This window comes from Melopsittacus undulatus, chromosome 9 (genome assembly GCF_012275295.1).
Source record: "Melopsittacus undulatus isolate bMelUnd1 chromosome 9, bMelUnd1.mat.Z, whole genome shotgun sequence".
Classification (NCBI taxonomy): domain Eukaryota; kingdom Metazoa; phylum Chordata; class Aves; order Psittaciformes; family Psittaculidae; genus Melopsittacus; species Melopsittacus undulatus.
The window spans coordinates 39,144,417-39,160,059 of NC_047535.1; the positions used below are offsets into that span (position 1 = coordinate 39,144,417).

The 15,643-nt window shown below is 64.6% G+C and overlaps 3 protein-coding genes across 4 annotated transcripts; all 3 read right to left on the minus strand.

The window, feature by feature from the left end:
- Window positions 1-808: 808 nt before the first annotated feature.
- On the minus strand, window positions 809-6,525 carry QARS1 (glutaminyl-tRNA synthetase 1). Its single transcript, XM_031042361.2, has 24 exons — window positions 6,348-6,525; window positions 5,932-6,079; window positions 5,746-5,855; window positions 5,581-5,656; window positions 5,305-5,369; window positions 5,055-5,108; window positions 4,805-4,862; window positions 4,654-4,725; window positions 4,450-4,535; window positions 4,172-4,258; window positions 3,981-4,080; window positions 3,780-3,858; window positions 3,548-3,656; window positions 3,335-3,465; window positions 3,138-3,230; window positions 2,876-3,013; window positions 2,691-2,778; window positions 2,470-2,613; window positions 2,294-2,398; window positions 1,919-2,011; window positions 1,564-1,691; window positions 1,349-1,415; window positions 1,075-1,200; window positions 809-996 (listed from the first exon to the last, which is right to left on the minus strand). Exons 1-24 carry the CDS (start codon window positions 6,492-6,494, stop codon window positions 946-948), a joined length of 2,355 nt encoding a protein of 784 aa, XP_030898221.2. The 5' UTR covers window positions 6,495-6,525; the 3' UTR covers window positions 809-945.
- Window positions 6,526-7,238: 713 nt separating this feature from the next.
- On the minus strand, window positions 7,239-8,669 carry LOC101869860 (epidermal differentiation-specific protein-like). Its single transcript, XM_005141552.3, has one exon. The coding sequence runs from the start codon at window positions 8,448-8,450 to the stop codon at window positions 7,392-7,394; it is 1,059 nt and encodes a 352-aa protein (XP_005141609.2). The 5' UTR covers window positions 8,451-8,669; the 3' UTR covers window positions 7,239-7,391.
- A 1,178-nt stretch (window positions 8,670-9,847) lies between these two features.
- On the minus strand, window positions 9,848-15,115 carry SLC6A8 (solute carrier family 6 member 8). 2 transcript variants are annotated; one of them, XM_034066311.1, is made up of 14 exons: window positions 14,900-15,115; window positions 14,367-14,588; window positions 13,843-13,974; window positions 13,011-13,278; window positions 12,802-12,934; window positions 12,468-12,602; window positions 12,282-12,385; window positions 12,082-12,206; window positions 11,887-11,999; window positions 11,670-11,807; window positions 11,370-11,472; window positions 11,192-11,292; window positions 10,797-10,967; window positions 9,848-10,154 (listed from the first exon to the last, which is right to left on the minus strand). In XM_034066311.1, exons 1-14 carry the CDS (start codon window positions 15,000-15,002, stop codon window positions 10,023-10,025), a joined length of 1,980 nt encoding a protein of 659 aa, XP_033922202.1. In that variant the 5' UTR covers window positions 15,003-15,115; the 3' UTR covers window positions 9,848-10,022. The 2 variants fall into 2 exon arrangements, with proteins under 2 accessions (XP_033922202.1, XP_033922203.1); XM_034066312.1 differs by having other exon boundaries at window positions 14,367-14,492; window positions 14,900-15,107.
- Between the last annotated feature and the right edge of the window lie 528 nt (window positions 15,116-15,643).

Sequence of the window (15,643 nt, forward strand, 5' to 3'; positions counted from 1 at the left end):
CCCACCAACTCCCGCGACAGCTCGGCGAGCCGGCCCGCCCCGCACCTTAAAGGGGCCGCGCCCCGGTTCGGTGGGGAGCGCAGGGTCCTGACGAGCGGGGGGTAGCTCCCGGTGTTCGGTGCGGGGCCTTGGGACGCCCCCGCCGCGGGGTCCCATGGAGCCGCCGGGAGGGGCCCAGACCGGCCGCCACTCCTCCAGCCCGCAACAGCAGGGGCGCAGTCCCTCATCGCCCCATAGCGGGGCGAGACCCACGCAGCGGCTCCGCGGGGAGGGCGCTGGGGCTTCCGCGGCCGATACCGACGGTGGCCGCGCTCTGCCCCTGCCCGGGGACGGGACCGACGAGCGAAGGATCCCCCGGCATGATGAGGCCGAGCCGGGGCTGCTTTAACGTGCCCATGTGCTCGGCGCGGCCTCTCCGTCCCCGCTGCCGCTTAAGGTGGCCCGTGGGGCCGGGCTGAGCCCCCCACACCCTTAGCAGGGCCGGGGTCCCGGTTACGGGGTCAGGGCAGGGGGCACACACCGGTGCCGCGGGGGCATCCCCGTGACCCCTATCCCGGGGCCGGGCAGGGGCACCCCCATGGAGTCCACCTTAAGCGGGGCCGGCGCTGGGCCGGTGTTTGTACACAACGTGCACCGTCCCGCTGCCCGCACCCTGCCTGCCCCACTGCCGGTCCGCCGGACCCGCCTCCAGCCCACCCCGCACACCCAACCCCAGCCCGGGCCGAGCTGCAGCTCCCAGAGCTTCCCCAGCTCCCGACAGACCCCGGCCCCCCTTGGAGACCCCCGGTACCCCACGGCAATGACAGCGCAGGGCTGGGATGCTCGGTTTTTATTGAGGCCATGCTGTGGGGCGCCCCGGGGGGCTGCACCAAGGCACGGCGGCACTGGGAGTGCGCAGGGACCCCCGGGGAGCAGCATCACAGTGGGGCAGCAGCGGTGGGTCCCTCAAGCCTTGCCAGGGTCCTCCTTCAGTGTCACCGTGCGGTTGAACACCATCTAGGGAGAGGCAGAGGGTCAGCTCTGAGCCCCATGGTGGATGAGGAGGAGCGCCATGGCCCCTTTCCCAGTGCTCACCTTCCCCTCCTTGCTGTCGGGATCCACGGAGAAGTAACCCAAGCGTTCAAACTGGAACTTGTCAAAGGGACGGGCGGAGAGGACGGAGCTGTCAACCAGGGCGTTGGGGACCACACGCAGGGAGTCCTGGCAAGGGGAAGCAGCTCAGTGTGCTCCTCTGCCTCCTCCACAGCCCCTCTGCCCCCAGGGACACAGCAGGAAGGGACTGGGGGCACAGAGAAGGGGTTGCCTCCAGTGTGGGTGCAGGAGGGTCCCAGCTCCTGCTGCTACTCACAGGGTTGAGGTCACTCAAGAAGCCACCGGGCACCTCTGATGGGTCCTCGGGGTTTTTGTGCAAAAACCTGCCATGAGACAGAGTCATCACAAAGCAGTGAGGTGAGAGGACATGGTGCCCTATGGCAGCTGTGGGGCAGCAGCTCCTGGCACCCCAAAGCAGCGTTCTCCCCAGAGAGCTCATGCCTGCACCTCTCTGTGTTACTGGGTACTCACAGGCGCTCATAGAGCCGCACTTCACACGCCAGCGGCTCTGACACCCAATGGATGAAGGCTTTGGGCTTCTCTGCCATGTCCGACTTGGTGCAAGTCACCTCCAGCTCCATCACGCGCCCACTGGCGTCCTGGGGGAGAAGAGGAAATGAACTGAGCCACCAGGCTCATCACACAAGGCAGTTATGGGGCTGAACCACCAGCTCCTCACTGTGTGGGGCACAGAGGCAGCCTGCGCCCACACTGTGCCCTTAGCACCCAGCCCAACACAACCATCATGTCCCTTCACTTTGGGGCATGGCCAAGTCCTGACATCCCACAGCCCATCCTCATGTCACTGGTGCCCAGAGCCACTCACCTTGATGACGTTCTGGACAGCAATGACGTACCCAGTGTGGCGCAGCCCCACCGGCTGCCCGGGAGCCAGGCGCTTGTAGCCCTTGTCCATCTCCTATGGGAGAGTTCATGGCTGCATGAGGTATCCCAGCACAGGCAGCAGGTGCCCCCTCCAGCATGTCTCTATTTCCTCCCCAACTCCTGCCATCCCCGTGCTGTTTGGATTGCCATGCTGCTGCAGGACGTTCCCCAGCACACAAGTACACAGACATGTCCCAGCTGAGCTGAGGGCAGGGGGCATTTCCCCAGTGCCCATCAGAGGTGGGGGCATGTTCAGGACTCACAGCCCATTCCCCATGCAAGGACAGGGCTGCATGGCCTGGTGTGCCATGCTCACCTCCCTGAAGTCCGTCTCCTCGATGTAGAGAGTGGGCTGGAAGGGCACTTTGTGAAAACCCCGGCTCTCATCAGCTGGGAAGTTGGGCACAAGGACCTCGAGTGCCTGGGGAGAAGGAGGAGGTTAATGCTGACCCTGGAGAACCCCACTCCCACCCCATCCCGCAGCAGTCTCACCTTTGGGGCAGGGAAGTTGGTGATGGTGACCTTGAGGGGCTCCAGGACGGCCATGGCACGGGGCGCCTGCTCGTTCAGCACCTCCCGAGCACACGCCTCCAGGAGATGCGGCTCCATCGTTGCCTGGGCCACCGTCACACCAACCTGCAGGACAACCTGCTGTCACCACACTGTTCACCACACATCCACCTGCCCCATCCCACCCTGTCCCCCGCACCCACCCGTGCACAGAAGTTGTTGATGGCCTCAGGGGGGAAGCCTCGCCGGCGCAGGGCTGTCAGTGTGAAGAGCCGCGGGTCATCCCAGTCCCTGAGGAGACACCAGTGTGACAGGCAGGCACTGCCCTGGGTGACAGCCAGGCACTGCTCTAGGTGAGACCCACAGTGCCTGCTGGCCCCACTCCTACCTCACAGCACCCGTCTCCACCAGCCGGATGATTTTCCTCTTGGATACAACAGTGTAGAGCAGGTTCAGGCGCCCGTATTCCCACTGCACGGGGCAGTAGACATCCAGTGCATTGCACAGCCAGAAGTAGGAGGAGCGCCTGCAATGGAGACACAGCCTCACACCCATCCATGGACACGCTGTCTCCCAACACTTCGGCAGCCACCAGGACGTGCTAGTTGTCCCATCAGATCCATCCCAGCCATGGGCCATGCTGTACTCACCTGGCCTGGAACTCCTTGGTGCAGAGGGAGTGAGTGATGTGCTCGATGGAGTCGCAGAGGCAGTGTGTGTAGTCATATGTGGGGTAGATGCACCTGCAAAGGCAGACACAGTCAGACCCATCAGTCAGTCTGCATCACCTCCCCATTCCCAGGAGATGCAGACCCACACATGCCAGGACACTGCAGACCCTCCCTACCACTTGTCCCCAGTGCGGTGGTGCGGAGTAAACTTGACGCGGTACGCGACGGGGTCCATCTTCCCGTCCTCCATCACCAGCTTCATCCGCAGCGTGGCCTCCCCCTCCCCAAACTTGCCCTTCCGCATGTCCTGTGGGGCAGGGGGAAGCTGTCAGCTGAGCCATGGACCCGGGCCCCACTGGCACACATCACCTGTGCCCAGCCAGGAGTACCTCAAAGAGCAGGAGTGACTCCTCCACCGGCCGGTCCCGCCACGGAGAGGGTGGTGGGTTGTGGCCCTTGATCTCCTCAACCTTCTGATGGCAGACGTATGCCTGGCCCCTATGCCCAGAAACCACCATCACCAGACATGAGTGACCCACCCCCTGGGTGAGGGGGAACCCTGGCCATGGCACAGGACATCTGCACCATGCTGGTACATCCATACTGCCCCAGAACACTCACCTGCGGATGAGCTCTAGGGCCCAAGTGTAGAGCTGGTCAAAGTAATCTGACGCATGGGTCACTGCATAGGGCTGGTAGCCTGTGGGGATGGGGGAAACACAACAGTTGGAGGCACCCCCAGGACACAGCAGCAGGACTTGCGTGCAGGGATGTCCCCAGCAGCACCTGGCCTGACCCTGCCTGCCCCATCCCAAGCCATACCCAGCCACTCGACCATGTCCCGGATGGCAGTGAAGTACTTCTCCTCCTCCTTCTCGGGGTTGGTGTCATCATAGCGCAGGAAGCACACCCCACCGTTGGCCTGGGGACAGGCACAGTGAGCAGCCGCTCCCTGAGGGACCACAGGGACAGGCCAAGTGGCCACAGCAGGCAGGAGCTGAGGAGCTTCTCACCTTGGCATAGCCAAAGTTGAAGTTGATGGCTTTGGCATGGCCAATGTGCAGGATCCCGTTGGGCTCAGGAGGGAACCGTGTCCGCACCTGCAGGAAGGGATGCCTCTGGAGCACTGACATGATTCCTCCACGATTCCACATTGCTCCCCATGCCATATGGGTGCTGGCTGTGTCCACACTGAGCTGAGTGTCCCCCAGCCAACCCACCACCCAACCAGAGCATGGCACATCAGTGCCACCACCACAGGGAACTGCCGGCCTGGGGGACACAGTCTTACCTGCCCACCTGTGATTGCCAAGTGCTGCTTCAGCAGAGCCATGGTGTTGGGGGTCACCACATAACCCTCCGTCTTGTAGTTCTCTCCTGCGGGCAGAAGATGCTCAGGGCTGCAGCACCCAAACCAAGCCAAGTCCAGCAGCGGTGAGGAAGGACACGGGGCCAGGCCGGTCCCATGCACATGGTGGTGGCTCCTCACACTCACCCGGCTTGTGGAATTTGAGGGCTTCTCCCCGCAGCTGCTCCAGCAGGGACCGTGTCTCTGTGCCCACCTCGCCTGCAGGGAGAGACAGGGCTGAGCAGGGACAGGAGGCAGGTCCCAAAGGGAAGCTGCCCATGGAAGGACAGTCTCTCACCGTTCTCCACCACGTTTGCCTTCTCCTTCTCCACCGGGGCTGGCCGGGCCTTTGCAGCCTGCAGGGACCAGCACAGCATCCTGAGTGTCCATCCCCGGGATGCACCTTCCCCTCCTGGCCCAGGCTACTGCCCCCAGTGCTCCTCATGGTGGCAGCTGAGCCCAGAGCAGCTATTGGGCTCCTGCCTTGTCACTCAGCTGGGAAACACCATCCCAATGCCCAGCCTCTCCCTTCTCCTCCTCCTCCTCACCTTCGGTTTCTTTTCCAGGTCAGCTTCTGTCTTTGGACCCAGCAAATGCAGCACCTGGAGAAATGAGACACAAACAGAAGTAGAAAAGGCTCCTGGTGCCCCAAGTCCTGGAGGTGATGCTCACCCAACCCTGCAGGATGTATCCAGCACCAGTCCCTCCTATGGGACAGGCAAGGACATGATACCCTGAGCATGGCACCAAGAGGGAACACCATCCCAAGCACCCCTGACCCACTGCCCTCGCACCCACCTGCAGGTCCACCTCGTTCTTGATGGTCTTCCCATCGGCCCAACGCAGCCGGCTCCGCGCCTCCCCTGCAGACAGGGCACCCCGTGGGCAAGGGGCATAGCCCCAGAGAGCAGCCCTTGCCCCAGGGCTGTCCCTGGTACCAGGCACCACAACCACCACCCTCAGCCCTGCCTGCATGTGGCACAACAGCTGGGACTGGTGCAGCCCATGGCAAAGGGCTGGCTCTCAGGGTACAGAAAGGAGGCAGCAGCGATGGCAGAGTCTGCCCACACTCACCCATCAGCAGCCCCATGTTGAAGTGGTAGCGCTCAGCCAGCAGCTCGGCTCGGTGGTTGCTGATCACTGCCTCTACCTGGGGAGCAGGACAAGGCCGCTGGGGTGAGCAGGGCAAGCAGGAGCATGACGCAGTGTCCCTCACGGTGCCCCTCCTGCTCCTCTCACCGCCTCCTCGATCTGCTCGGGGGTGATGCAGACACCCACGCCGCAGGCTTGCTCGAAGTCCGCCGCATCCAGGGGCTCCAGGGGGTGGTTCCGCACGTACTCCAGGGCGGCTGGGGACAGAGAGGGGGTGATGAAGGGGGACATCCCCGCCGGTACAGGGCTGGGGGTCCTGGCGCTGCACGGTACCGCTGAGCTGCAGATCGGTGAGGATCTCCCTGCGGGCGATGTAGCCGACGAGGAAACCGAGGTGCTTCGGGTCCCGGAGCCGAGCGGCCGCGTTGTACAGCAGCGTCCCTGTGGCTTTGTCCAGGGCCGGGCCCAGTGCGCTCTGAGCCTGCCACAACAGTCCGGAGGAAGCGTCAGCGCGGGCATGGGGCTCAGCACCGGTGAAACGGCGGCCCCGGGGCTGGAGGGAGGTGGGAATGCCAAGGGCTGAGGCTGCTCGGTGCAGCCGGGGAGGGGATCCCGGGGAAGTGGCAGGGTCCCTGGGGTAACGGCGCTGTACCGGGAACCGGGAGGTCTGGGAACCGGGGGATCGGGGAACTGAGGGACCCGAGGAATACGGGACCGAGGTCCCGAGCTGTGCTCCGCGGCGGGCGCACCTGCAGCACTGCGCGGCGCAGCAGAGCGCTGAGCGCTCCGTTCCGCAGCGTCTCTCGCGCTTTGGCCTCGCTGAGGCCGATGCCGGTGAACAGCCCGAGCGCTTCTTCCGCCTCCTCCGGCGCCATCGTCCCCGCCGCTGCCGCCATGCTGCCGCCAGCGCCACCGCCCGCTCCGGGAGGCGTGGCTACATCCAGCCAATCGGGGTGCGGAGGGCGTGTCGCTGTCACAGCTTGAGCCAATCGACAGCGAGAGAAGCTTGACTCGGGAAATCGGATGGGGGGAGCTCGGAGCGGGCTCCACCAATAGGCGCGCAGGGGGCGGGGCCAAGCGTGCGAGCAGTTGCATCATTTAAAGAGACAGACGGCGGGGGCAGCCACGTGGGGGGCGGGACAGGGGGCGGGGCCTCTGCTTGCCCTAGGCCACGCCCCCCCCCCGCACCGCCCGGCCCCGCAGTACCGGCGGCTCCCCCAGACCCGTGCTCGCTCCAAACCCGTGTCCCCGCAGCTGCCCCAGCCCCTTCCCAACCCCTGCCCCGTTGTCTCCTCGGTGCAATGTCCGCTTTCCTCAGCCCAGTGCCCTCCGGCTCTCCCAGCCCAGCGTCCCTTGCACCCCAAGCCTGGTGTCTCCCCAGTCTGGTGCCCCCTCCCAGCCCGCTGTCCCCAGTGTCTCCCGTCTCCCACAGACTGGAATCCCCTGGCTTTTCCAGCCCGGTGTCCTTCGCCCTCCACTGTACCCCCAACTTCTCCAGCACGGAGTCCCCCTAGCACTCTGTCCCCAGCTCATCCATCTCTCCCCAGTATCCCTCAGCCCAGTGTCCCCCAGCTTTCCCAGCCCTGTGTCTCCCGTTCCCGCAAGCCCACCCCGGCCCCAGCAGCCGCAGATCCGGGCGGTTAGGGAAACGGGTTTATTGGCTAAAAGCAGCACGTAAAGGGAAGAGGCACCGCCAGGTCCTTGCGGCTGGAGCCACCGGATACGGCCAGAAAAGGCGAGTCCTGGCTCCTCCATGGACAGGCAGCGCCGGTGTCTCCGGGGATCCCACACAGCTACAGCTCCATCCCGGTGTCCGGCACCAGCTCTGTCCCCTCAGCGGCTGCCTGCTCCTTGCCTGCCGCCGGCAGAGGCTTCAAGCTATAGCGGGCACTGATGTTGGTACCGGAGACGCTGCGGTACTCGCCCATCTCCGTACGCACGGTTTCATTCTGGGTGATGGTGAGCAGGACCGGCACCGACAGCGTCACCTCCTTCCGCAAGACCTGGATGCTGAGCGCCGTGCGCGGGGGGATCTTTGCCGGGAGCTGCACTTCCACCCGCTCCCGGCGGGTGCTGGATTCGCTGTGTCCTTTCTGCACCGTGAAGATGTTGGAGGCTTCCACGGTGAGCGTGAAGGACAACCCGGCTTTGAGGCTGGTGGCGTTGCTGAAGTGGAAGCTCTGCCAGAGCGTGGTGCCGTACTCCCGGCTGCTGCTGGCCGCCAGCGTTTGCTCCGACTCTGTCTCGTTCACCCCCTCCACCTCATCCACCAGCACCTCCCGTTCATCCTCTACCCGCTTCTCCTTCCAGAGGAGACGCGCAGAGACGTGGGGCCGGCCCGGCCGCAGCGGGCGCAGATGGGACAGCCGAGACTGGAAGTTCAGCTCCAGTTTGTAGTCAGCGAGCCGCTCACCGGGCCATGCCAGGCAGTGCCAGCCGCCACGGCCGGGGTGCTGGTACAGCAGCCAGACCCCTCGCTGCACCACGTGAGATGCCACCCGGTCATTGAAGTACCCGTACGCCAAATTGGTCTCCTCCGTCACAACCTTGCAGGCACCTTGGAAGTTGGGGTGTTCATAGAGGGTGATCTGAGGGTCCCCCAGGTCGTGGTGCACAAGGCGCAGCGCTGAGAAGCTGTTGGGTCGCTCTATAGAGGGGTACTCACCCTCCTCGAAGGCGTGTGGCTGCCCCTCGTACTTGGGGTCTGTGTAGGCGATCCAGGGCTGCCCCACCACCTTCAGGGAGGAGATGCAGTCCCCGAAATCCAGCTCGTGCAGGTCGGGCACATCGCAGGTGAACTCCCGGCTCAGCCCCTCGAAGTTGGTGTGCTCATACACCGTGATCCGGTTCATGGTGCCCGGCGGGGGCTCCAGGGAACCCGTGGGGAAGCAAATGGTGCCCCCACTGCCCCTTATCCCTGCCCCTGCTTCTTCTTTGCCCGCCTCCAGCTGCTCTCACCACCACCACCAGTCTTTTACATAGGGTGGTGGGAGGGGACGTGCTGTGACAAGAAGGGGAGGTGATGACGGGGACCCAGCTAGGCCCCGGTGCACCGGGATGGGATGTCAACCGGTCCCGCAGACCAGCCCTGCCGGAAAGTCCAGCCGTGCCCGGGGCATGCGGCGCTCCAGCACTAACGAGTCATCCCCAATTAGTGCCGGTGCTTCCGCCCTGCCCCTGCTAATTACGGTGCGTGTTGCCGGTGGGGCAGGAACTGCCGGCTCGCCCCGAGACAAGCCCCTTTGGCACCCCAATGAAGGGGTAGGACAAACCCCCCTGGCATAGCCATGCTGCCCCAGTGCTGTGCTCCAGGTTGGCCCAGGCAGGTGCTGGCACCTCTCCCTCCTTGTCCTTCCACGGGCAGTGTAGAGACGTGGGGTGCCCACAGTGCTGCTGGAGGGTAATGGGTGCCAGCACCGGGCACATTAGGATGCTGACACACAGCCAGGGCACTGGGACAGTTGGCAGCCACCCCAGCATGGCGTGCCAGAGGCTTCCTCATGGCACTGTGCGGGTCCCCATGGCATGGGCTGGAGCTGTGGGATGTGATACAGGGCACGTGCACCCCCCGGCTGGCACCCCATTGGGACTGGGTGCAGGCAGCTTGAGTCTCTGGCTTCTCCCAGCTACATAGTGGGGCTCAAGGGCTGTCTCATCCCCTCATTTCTCCTCATCCCTCCTCCTCCCAGAACTGTCCCTGCAGCACAGCACACGGAGTGAAGAACCCCGAAGTCAACACAAGCAGCTCCCGGTGGGGTATGGCTGGATCCTGACTGACCCCCTGCAATCCCCACTATGGTCTGGGGAGAGCCAGGACCCTAAAAACACCCAACAGCTGAAATCTGTCCCTTGGGACTTGAAAGCAGGGCCAACCCTATCTACATGGGGTGCCTCAGTTCCATAAGGAAACCTGGGTTTGGTACATCCTGCAATGGAAGAGGAGGGAGACCCCACGGCACCTGCTGCCTGTCCCCTCTGAGTCACCCCAAGAGTGGAACCGATGTGTCCCCACATCACCCCCCATCCCTCCTGCGCCGCAGTGCCGGTGCTGCCAGGGTCTCCCAGTTTATTGCCAGATGTTGGGGCGGTCGGGGTTACACCAGACAAACGCTACAGGAAGCGGTTAGTGAGCGGGGGGCCGCGGGGGGCCGGGGGGGGCCGGGGTTGGGCTGTCCCTTGTTAACCCCCCCCCAAACCCGCAGCCTCCCCTCCAGCCCCCCGGGGCAGCCCCGCCCCCCCCCCCCCCCCCAGCCCGGGGACCCCTCCTGCTCCCCGCAGCCACCCCGGCTCCCTGGCCCCCATTAACCCCTCCCTGCAGCGAGGCTGGGGGGCCGGGGTGGTGCGGGGGGCACGGGACAGCGCGGTGGGAGGCAGTGCTGGCATTATTGCTATGGCAGGCGGGAGCAGTGCGACCCTCCCCGTGCTCAGATCATAGTCTCGAAGAGCGTCGCCTTCTCCTTGGGGGGCTCTGGGGCCACCAGTTTGGCTTCTGCCTCGGGTGTCAGGTACTCCAGGTGGTGATGGCCCCAGACTGGAGTGGTCAGGAGCTGCCAGCGCTGCGGGGACCTTGTGTCAGTGCATAGGGACAGCCCCGACCTGACACGGTGTGTCCCACAGCCCTGGTGCATGGGGTGGGGGTTTGGATGGGGATGGAGGTGGGACTGGGATGAGGAAGGGATTGAAATAGGATTGAGACAGGGATGGGACTGAGATGGTGTTGGGATTAAGAAAGCGATGCCTCACTTGGGTGTCTCACATGGGTGAGGTTGGGAGTGAGACAGTGATGGGAATAGAGATGGGATATTTATGGGAGAGTGATAAGCACAGGAAAGAGACTTAGATGGGGATGTGGGTGCATCTAGGATAGCAAAGGGATTGAAATGGGATTGAGAAGAGGACAGGGATGAGATGGAGACAGGGTTGAGACAATGATGGGCTAGGGACAGGATTTGTCAGGAAGTAAGAGGCATAGAGATTGCACTCGGATGGAGAAGGGACTGAGACAGTGACCTAAGCAAGAATGGAATTCAGGTGAGGCTTGGAGTGAGACAGTGATGGGGACAGTGATGGGATTTGGCTGGGCATGGGACTGATGTGGCAATATGGACAGTGCTGGGGTTCAAATGGGGATGGGACTGGGATGGGGATGGGAGGGGGGAACAGGCACAGGGCAGAGGGGTGGGCTGGAGCCCCCTCACCTCGCGCAGGGAGCCTTTGCAGCGCAGGAGCTTGTAGATTAGGGTGCAGGGGATGCAGAGCATGGAGGAGAGAGCCAGGACCCAGCCAATGGCGTCCCCCCACCACGGGTACACGTATGTCTTGTTGTAGGTCAGCGGCTTGTAGTTCACTACGTGGAACATGAAGATGCCCTGGGTACAGAGACTGGGATGAGGTCCTGCAAGCCAGGGGATGGCAGCCACAGACCGCCCATGCGTGTCACCCTGTGACCCTGACACGCGTCCTGCCCCATGACCCTGACACGCGTGTCACCCCATGGCTGCCGTGCCCAAAGCAGCCGCCTGGGGGAGCTCAGTGCCCGTGGCAGTGAGGACACGCGAGGACACGCATGAACACATGTGTCAGCCCCGCTCACCACGCAGACCAGCGGCGTCACCACAGCCCAGCACCACTTCATGAAGGGCAGGGGCCGGTAGCCAATCATACGGGCCACGTCGTCCATGAAGCGGTCGGCACCTATGAGGAGGAGGTCAGCCCCATAGAACACCCATGTCCCCTTGCGTGACCCCCTCCCCGTGTCCTCCTGGCCTCACCATAGACCCAGGCAATGACCACGCACTCCCAGAACGCTTGCCACAGCAGCGTGATCCCGCTGGCCGAGTAGTTGTCAAAGAGCTGGAACACGTACATGCCACCCTGCCAGGATGCCGCGTGTCACCGGGGCTGTGCCAGGCACCCTGACACCGGCAGGGGCACAGCCCCGGTGTCCCACCACCACGGGCACTCCGCATGCCATGGACACCCTGAGCTCCCACAGCACGCTGGTGACACCCGGCACCCGCCGTGGGTGCAGCACCCCAGGGATCTCCCACCCCATGGTTCCATCCTCTCACCTCTGTGACCATGGAGAGGTCGATGAGGCAGAAGATGATGCAGCAGAGCGCAGCGGTGAGCTCGCGGCGCAGCGAGCCAGCCCCCGGCTGGGGGAACATGTCCAGGATGCCCGTGATGAAACCCTCCACGCCGACAAACTGTGGCAGAGAGCAAGGCTCAGCGGGGACGTGCCACCCCCTGCCCCTGCCCATCCCCGTCCCCCTGCCCACCCTGCACCTGGCTGTCCAGCCCCAGCACGAGGAGCATGAAGAAGAAGAGCGTGGCCCAAAGCGGGGACAAGGGCATCAGCGTCACGGCTTTGGGGTAGGCGATGAAAGCCAGCCCGGGGCCTGTGGGAGAGCAGGGTCAGCGGTGCCACCATAGGGTGGGACACGGGACACGGCAGCGGTGTCACCACCAACCGGCACTCACCGGACTCAGCCACCTTGGAGATGTCCACGCCTTGCTCGGATGCCATGAAGCCCAGCACGGAGAAGACAACGAAGCCGGCGAAGAAGCTGGTGGAGCTGTTGATCACGGCCAGGATGTAGGCGTCCCTGTGGGCAGAGCGGGTCAGGGGACACCAGTGGGGACACGCACTGCATGGACACCCACAGCCGGTGCAGCACTACCTGTAGCAGTTGTTGTGGAAGCGGTTGTAGCTGCCCAGTGCGGTCAGGGCACCCAAACCGATGGCGTAGGAGAAGAAGATCTGGGTGCCAGCATCAATCCAGACCTGGGTGCGAGGGAGGGTGTTGGGGAGCAAGGAAAGTGTTAGGGGGGTCCCCTTCTCCTCCTGCCCTCTCCACTGCCCTCACCTGCCCCTCGGCCAGCTTGGACCAGTCAGGTTTCAGGTAGTAGATGATGCCATCCAGTGCCCCAGGCAGTGTCACCCCATGGACCAGCAGCAGGATGAGGACCACATAGGGAAAGAGTGCTGTGAAGTAGACGATCTGCAGAGGAGAGGTGCTAGTGAGACCCTCACCTAGGCTGGGGGCTCTCCATTGTGTGCACAAAGGGAGCAGGGCTCAGGAACATCCCCAGCAGACAGATGTGGGACAGGGGGGCTTGCATCCCATGGGCTGTGGCACAGGAGCCAGCAGTGCTGGTGTGCTGGTGGCTCCAATGCATTCTCCCCGCCACCAGCATCACCTTCCCGGTTGACTTGACGCCCTTCCAGATGCAGAAGTAGACGATGACCCAGGTAGCGATCAAGCAGAGGATCATCTGCCAGTTCATCTCCCCCGGCTCGCTGAGGGCCCCCGAGAGCCGCAGCACCTTGTTCCTGCAGAGCGGGGCCGTGCTGAGCACTGGGGTGATGGCACCAGCCCCAGGACAGCCCTCGTGGTGCCCACACTCACTCCCAAAACTCGATGACGGGCGAGCGCTTGTTGCCCATGTCTGCGCAGCTGACGTTGAAGAGCTCGGCGGTGGCATTGATGCTGGCGTTGTAGCAGAGCTCCAAGTGGAAGAACTCAGTGCACTGCTCCGTGTTCCAGGGGTGGCCGCACGTGGCCCAGGGCAGCGTGTCCGTCAGGGAGTGCACCAGGTAGTAGAGTCCCCACACCAGGATCATGATGTAGTAGGAGTTGCAGAAGAAGACGATCACCATGGAAGCCAGACCCAGACCTGTGGCACGGGGAGGTCAGAGCCCGTGGGCACCCACGGCAGAGCCTGGGGTGGGGTGAGGGGTGCAGGCAGGGATGGGGCAGGACGTGGTGACAACACGGAGCAGCTCAAGGTAGGACAGGGAGGAGCTGGTGAGGATGGGACACAGGGAGCTGATGGGGATGGGAGAGGGGGAGCTGCTGGGGAGGGGACAGGAGGGAGCTGCTGGGGAGGGGAAAGGAGGAGCTGGTAGGGATGGGAGCAGGGGAGCTGTCAGGGATGAGACACGGGAATCTGGCAGCCCCAGGCAGGACAGGATGGGGATAGCCACAGAGGAGGCTGACAGCAGCAGGCAGGGAGCCACAGCGGCAGGCAGGGCCAGGCAGGGCCGTGCAGGATGGCACGGGACACGGGGACAGGCAGCTGCCGCCCTTGGCCAGGGTGCAGGGGAGCAACGGGACGCGGACAAGGTACACAGGAGCAGGCAGGGTGTGGGCAGGGAGCAGGCAGACGGTGCTCCCGGTGCTGCGGGCATACGGGGCCACGGGCAGGGTGCAGGCAGGGCACAGGAGGGCACAGTGTTACCCTTGAAGAGGGGTGCAATGTTCCAAGCGGCGATGCCCCCCTGTTTCATGAACTGCCCCAAGGCCACCTCCAGGAAGAAGACGGGAATGCCGCCCACGAAGACAATGATGAGATACGGGATGAGGAAGACGCCTGGGACCAGGGGGGGAGGGAACGGGGACGGCTCAGCCGCCGCCGCCCCCCCCGGACCCCCCCGGGCCCCCCCTTCCTTCCCTGTGCCGTCCGCCCCGGGCACAGCGAATGGGGAAGGAGTCTCTGAGCCCTCCCCTCGCCGATGTAGGTCAGGGCAGGCAGGTGATGGGGGGCTCCCCATGGACCCCCCATCCTTGTGGGTTGCAGCAGACACCTGTGGGGTGGCCCGTGAGCCCCGTGGATGTGCCCTTACCACGGGGACGTTCACAGCGAGCTGGCCCCACCATGGGGTGACCCCACACACACATGCTATAGGGTGCTGTAACACAACGTGTGGTGCCCCACATGACTCTGTGGGACCCCCTCCGCCCCTTCGTATCCATGGGGCTCACCTCCGCCATTCTTGTAGCACAGGTAAGGGAAGCGCCAGACGTTGCCCAGCCCCACGGCGAAACCCACGCAGGACATGATGAAATCCATCTGACGGGCCCACGTCTCCCGTTCCGGAGCTGCAGTTGCTTTCGGGGGACCGGGGGGTCCCACGAACAGTGCCGTTATTGCCCGTTCCTCACCCGCCGTGGGGGGGTCCATACCCTCTGCTTCCCTACGGGTCTCTATTGAGATGGGGATGGGAAGGGGGGGGGCACCCCATACAGTGCTGTCACCCATGGCCGTGCGGTGGGGAACGGAGGAGGCGCGGGGGGTGGCGGTGTTCCCCCCCCCCCAGCCTCCGTTCCCCACCGCACGTCGAAGCGTGACGTCAGATGTCAGGCCGCGTGACGTCACAATGCAGAGCGGTGACTCACCCCGCGGCGGCGCGGTCGCGCGTGGCCGTGGACCCCCTCTCTTCCCCTTTTCCCTTCCCCCCCCCCTCCTCCCCACCACTATTCCCAACCTCATTCCTCCCCCGTCGTTTCCCGCTTACCGGAGCCCGCGGGAGCAACAGCGGCGGCGGCGGCGGCATCGTCTCGTTGCGGGGCAGCAGCGGGGGGCTGCGGGGCGGCCTTATCGGCGGGGACCGGGGGCATGTCGCGGGGGGCCGGGGAGCGCGGGTGGGTCGGGGACGGCTCCGTTGGCCGCAGGGAGAAGGGGGGGTACAGGGAGAGGGGAAAGGGGGGGGGTTCAGAAGCAATCCACGAAGCACTTGAAGGTGAGTCGGAAGAACCTCATTGAGGGCGGCGGGGCGCGGCGGGGCGGGCCGGGCCGGGCGGGCGGCTCAGAGCCGGGCTGCGGGGCCGGCGCCGCGCGGCCGCTCCGGGGCTCTCTGCGCCGCGGCACCGGGAGGCGGTGGAGGCAGCGACCGGCCGCGCCGCCCCCCGAGCCCCATTGGACGTGACGCCTGCCCGGGGCTTGACGGGACTTGCAGTCCCGGCACCGGGGGTACCGGGGGATACCGGGCACCGGGCACACTACGACACGAAGCACATCGCGTGCTAGAACGTGGAAGCGCCGAAGCATCAACCGGCACCGGGACACAGCAAGCGGAACGGAACCGGGACTTGCAGTCCCGCCGCACCGGCACTAGGGGACACCGGGGGACACCAGCAGGCAGTAGAGCACTGAGATTTGCAGTGCCGCCACAGCGGTACCGGGGCACATCAGGCACTATGGCGATGACAGCGGGTGACGGGGTACACGAACGGACTCCGAATACAGAGGGGACACCGGG

Excerpts from the sequence above, each read along its gene's own strand:
- QARS1 (XM_031042361.2), bottom strand. The coding sequence starts at position 6,494 with ATGGCGGCAGCGGCGGGGACGATGGCGCCGGAGGAGGCGGAAGAAGCG. Across the intron at positions 1,692-1,918 it reads CTGTCCAGAACGTCATCAAG|GACGCCAGTGGGCGCGTGAT; the intron begins GTGAGTGGCTCT and ends CTTCTCCCCCAG. Across the intron at positions 1,416-1,563 it reads GTGCGGCTCTATGAGCGCCT|GTTTTTGCACAAAAACCCCG; the intron begins GTGAGTACCCAG and ends GTCTCATGGCAG.
- SLC6A8 (XM_034066311.1), bottom strand. The coding sequence starts at position 15,002 with ATGCCCCCGGTCCCCGCCGATAAGGCCGCCCCGCAGCCCCCCGCTGCT. Across the intron at positions 11,473-11,669 it reads ACCTCTCCATGGTCACAGAG|GGTGGCATGTACGTGTTCCA; the intron begins GTGAGAGGATGG and ends GCATCCTGGCAG. Across the intron at positions 11,293-11,369 it reads GGTCATTGCCTGGGTCTATG|GTGCCGACCGCTTCATGGAC; the intron begins GTGAGGCCAGGA and ends TCCTCCTCATAG.
- LOC101869860 (XM_005141552.3), bottom strand. The coding sequence starts at position 8,450 with ATGAACCGGATCACGGTGTATGAGCACACCAACTTCGAGGGGCTGAGC.